The following is a 3,798-nucleotide window of genomic DNA, read 5'->3' as shown; positions in this document are numbered from 1 at the left end:
GAAAGATTTTCTTTCTTTCTTTTTTTCCTTCCTTCTTTCCTTGTTTGCCCCAGTTTAATGAATGACTGTTATTCATTAAGAGATAAAGTCAACCTGGAGACCCCGAAGAAACACTGTCCATTTTATAGTGGGACAGAGAAGGAAGGGTCAATTTGGTGCTTTCAAACCAGTGGAGGGCAGCATTGTATAAACGTGCCCCATGAAACCGCAGCTGCATATCTAAACTGTTTAAAAGGTTCCTGGCATTGAAAGAATCTTTAAAGTTGTGGGTATTTTGCAGATCTAAATCTTTACTACAGTTTTACTACAGCATGTTTTAATAGCTAAAAACATGCACAGAGTATCACATAAATCCAATAACGTTATTGGAAATAAATGACAAATCACTGACAAAAGAGATTTTAATTCAAATTCTGTTCTTGTATTGACTGAGTTTCATTTAGGCATTATATGACATCATAACTCTAAAACTGTTTTTAAACTATTAAAGTACATTTCACCCTAAAATCTTGAACAACTTTGTCCATGCTATTTTGTCAATTGCACATTTGCACAGTCTAAAATCAGCTGGTTCTTGTTCTATACCATGTGGTCAGTTTTATGATGGCGAGTCAGCTCCCCGATCAGCTTAAATAGGAAATTTCTTCTCTTTGTTTATTTATACCTGCTTTCCACTTCTAATTTTTTTAAGCTTACAGGAGAGGCAGGTATTTGTGCGAGTCTTAAAGAGATAGTTCATCCAAAAATATGGGCAAAAATACAATGGAAGTCAATGGGAACTGCTGTAAAACTGTTTGGTGTTCCGCAGAAAAAATAAAGTCATACAGGTTTGGAACAACATGAGGGTATATAAACGATGATGGAATTTTCATTATTGTTTGAATTATCCCTTTAAAATGCTGCTAATGCTGCTTTGTCATTGTCTTTATTTTATTCATTTTTTAATACCATTATTTTCATTTCTCTAATTTTTATTCACTTGATGTAAAATAATATAATATTTATAAGTCCTGTTGCACAATTATCATTTTTTTAAGAATCCTGTTATTTCATTATATTATTATCTTAATTACTCAAAGAAAAATTCATTTGTGAAATACAATAAACATCAGGCCATGAAGCAACAACAACCTCCCCACACATATATTAGCACCACCTTCTCCCCCCTTACACAAACAGACCCATTCAGCGACTCACAAACATGCCATCATAGTGCACTGGTTGTGAGAATGCATGCACACATGCACATGTGTGTGTGAATGCACATCCGTGAGTGTTTATGTGTGTGTGTTTGTCAGCAGCATGGCATAGCCCAGCCTCGGAAGGAATGGCAAGACTCTGAGTTGAGGGATGTGCTCAGAGTGAGCAAATCATGCTAATTGTTTTGGGAAGACTGTGAAAGTTAGTCCCAAGATGAAGGCACAGAAGGAGGCTTTCTCTTGGGCATCAGCAGCTTTTGCTGCTCCTCTCCTCCTGATCCTTGCTGTTCTGATTCATTCAGGTAAGAGGTACAAATGTAACTTTTTATCAAATAACAATGCACTGTTGGCCTGAGGGCTTATGGCTGGAAGTTAAAGACAATTTTTCCTTTTATATTGTATTTAAGTCATTGCCGGTCAATGTCTAGTTCGGACTGATTTATTAATGAATAGAAACCAGTACAGAACTATATTATCTATTGATGTAGACTAATACTGTATTTAGACCCTTTTGGGCTCTTCTATCATACCTATGATATATGAATTTCATAGCATAAGGTAAAAAACATATAAAAAAAGTGGCGAACAAAAAATGCTAAAGTTTTCTTCTAAACTGGTATTGCTTTTTGAACTTTTCTGGAATCTTTTAATCATTTAACTGGTGTCAGTGTGTTGTTTTTGTGGATGTTTGGCAGCCAAAAAGTGTCACAATACGTCTTATCTTAATAACAAAATATCTATTGTTTTATCATTTGAAACCAAATGCCTTTTTATGAAATGCTATGCTTGAAAAAAGTATTATTGCACTTTCTTTAACCCTATAAAGCCTACTGTGTCATATTTGATACGCAAATGTCTGAGGCCCTAAATGACCATCATGATCAAAACTTTGTTGAAAAATGTCTTGTACACAATCTTCTACCTTCTACATGCCTTTTGTCATCTAAATTATATTTTATACATTTTTAGCATGTAAAAGACCTTTAGTATAATTCTAAAATTGGTACGTATTTTGCTTTGAAATTCTTTTTCAGTATTTTTTTATTTTTTATTTTTGTATAGTAAACGTAAGCCTACAAATATTAACTTTAGAGAGTTTTCTCTCAATAAACTCCTAATTATCTGCTTATTATAGTTGTTAAATTTTGGTACAGGATTGGAGTAAGGGATATAGAATATGCAGAATAAGGCAGTGCTTTATAAGTACAAATAAACAGTCAATATGCTATTAATATGCATGCTAGTAAGCAAAAAGTTAATAGTGAGAATTGGTCCTTAAAATAAAGTGTTACCAATGACGTTATATTGTTAGTAATATTTCAAGAAAAAAAACTTACTGGACTGAAGGTTTAATTGATTGTCCATACATCCTTTTTTTTTTTTTTTTTTTTAAATCATGTTAAAATAGTATCAAAATTAAAATAGTATCAAAAGTCAAAAATTATACATCAGGCTTTTGAGGAACATTTATTTATGTCACTGAATCATCATTGTATTGCATTGCATTATATGCTTTCACAATAAAAAACTACAGAGCGTTGATCATAAATATCATCTTACTAAGACATATTATTGGGCGATATAGAGTGACAACTGCTATTTCTATGCATTTTATGTAAGTTGTCTGCTCTACAGGATTTAATTTATTTACATTACTTTACAGAATTTCATCTTACTTCCTGGACATAAAAATACCAGCAACTGCACCAAATTGCATATTTACAAATATGTATAGTTTGAGCCTCTGAATGAAACTGAGTTGTTTTTTCTTACTTGAGTATGAGCTCCATATGACCCTGGAGCAGAGGCGGACAGTAACTAAGTACATTTACTTGAGTATTGTACTTAAGTACACTTTTTGAGTATCTGTACTTTACTTGAGTATTATTTTTTCTGGGAACTTATGACTTTAACTTCACTACATTTGAAAGACAAATATTGTACATTTCACTCCACTACATTTCTATCAAGTGCTTTTGTGGGGGTGGGTAGGGGTGTTAAATAATTATAATATTTTTTTTGTTTTGTTTTTTCCCCATAGGTTTTTAACATTCTAAAAGCTCTTTATTCCAAAGATACTACAAGTTAGTCAGTGTATTCAGCAGGTGTAATGTATTGTACGTTGCTTCAGAAGTATTGCAAGTATTATGTACGACAATAAAACAGTGCATTGACATAAGAAAGGAAATTTACCTTTGGTACTTAAGTACTTTTAAAAGCAAGTACTTCTGTACTTTTACTTGAGTAAAAATCTGTCTTTACAACTTTTACTTGTAATGGAGTAATATTTGACCAGCAGTATCTGTACTTTCACTCAAGTAATGGAGTTGAGTACCTCTGCCCTGGAGCACAAAACCAGTCGTAAGGGTATATTTGTAGCAATAGCCTGTTGGCCATACATTGTATGGGTCAAAATTATCGATTTTCCTTTTATGCCAAAAATCATTAGGATATTAAGTAAAGATCACGTTCCATGATGATATTTTGAAAATTTACTACGATAAATATATCAAAACTTAATTTTTGATTAGTATATTGCATTGCTAAGGCTTTATTTGGTCAAATGTAAAGGCGATTTTCTCAATATTTAGATTTTTTT

The 3,798-nt window shown here is 32.4% G+C and overlaps 1 protein-coding gene across 1 annotated transcript in view; it reads left to right on the top strand.

Annotated features, from left to right (window-relative positions):
• The first annotated feature begins 1,324 nt into the window (after nucleotides 1-1,324).
• LOC107712936 (hepatocyte cell adhesion molecule-like) overlaps nucleotides 1,325-3,798 on the top strand; it is an 11,810-nt gene continuing 9,336 nt past the window's right edge. Inside the window, exon 1 of the mRNA XM_016518333.1 lies at nucleotides 1,325-1,501. Within this exon, the coding sequence (XP_016373819.1) occupies nucleotides 1,414-1,501 (88 nt within the window). The 5' untranslated portion in view covers nucleotides 1,325-1,413. The remainder of the gene's footprint in view (nucleotides 1,502-3,798) is intronic.

This window comes from Sinocyclocheilus rhinocerous, unplaced genomic scaffold, assembly GCF_001515625.1.
Source record: "Sinocyclocheilus rhinocerous isolate Xijiao unplaced genomic scaffold, SAMN03320098_v1.1 scaffold4011, whole genome shotgun sequence".
Taxonomy (NCBI): domain Eukaryota; kingdom Metazoa; phylum Chordata; class Actinopteri; order Cypriniformes; family Cyprinidae; genus Sinocyclocheilus; species Sinocyclocheilus rhinocerous.
Note: the sequence above shows the minus strand (reverse complement) of the source record. Positions and strands in the feature narration are given on the sequence as shown.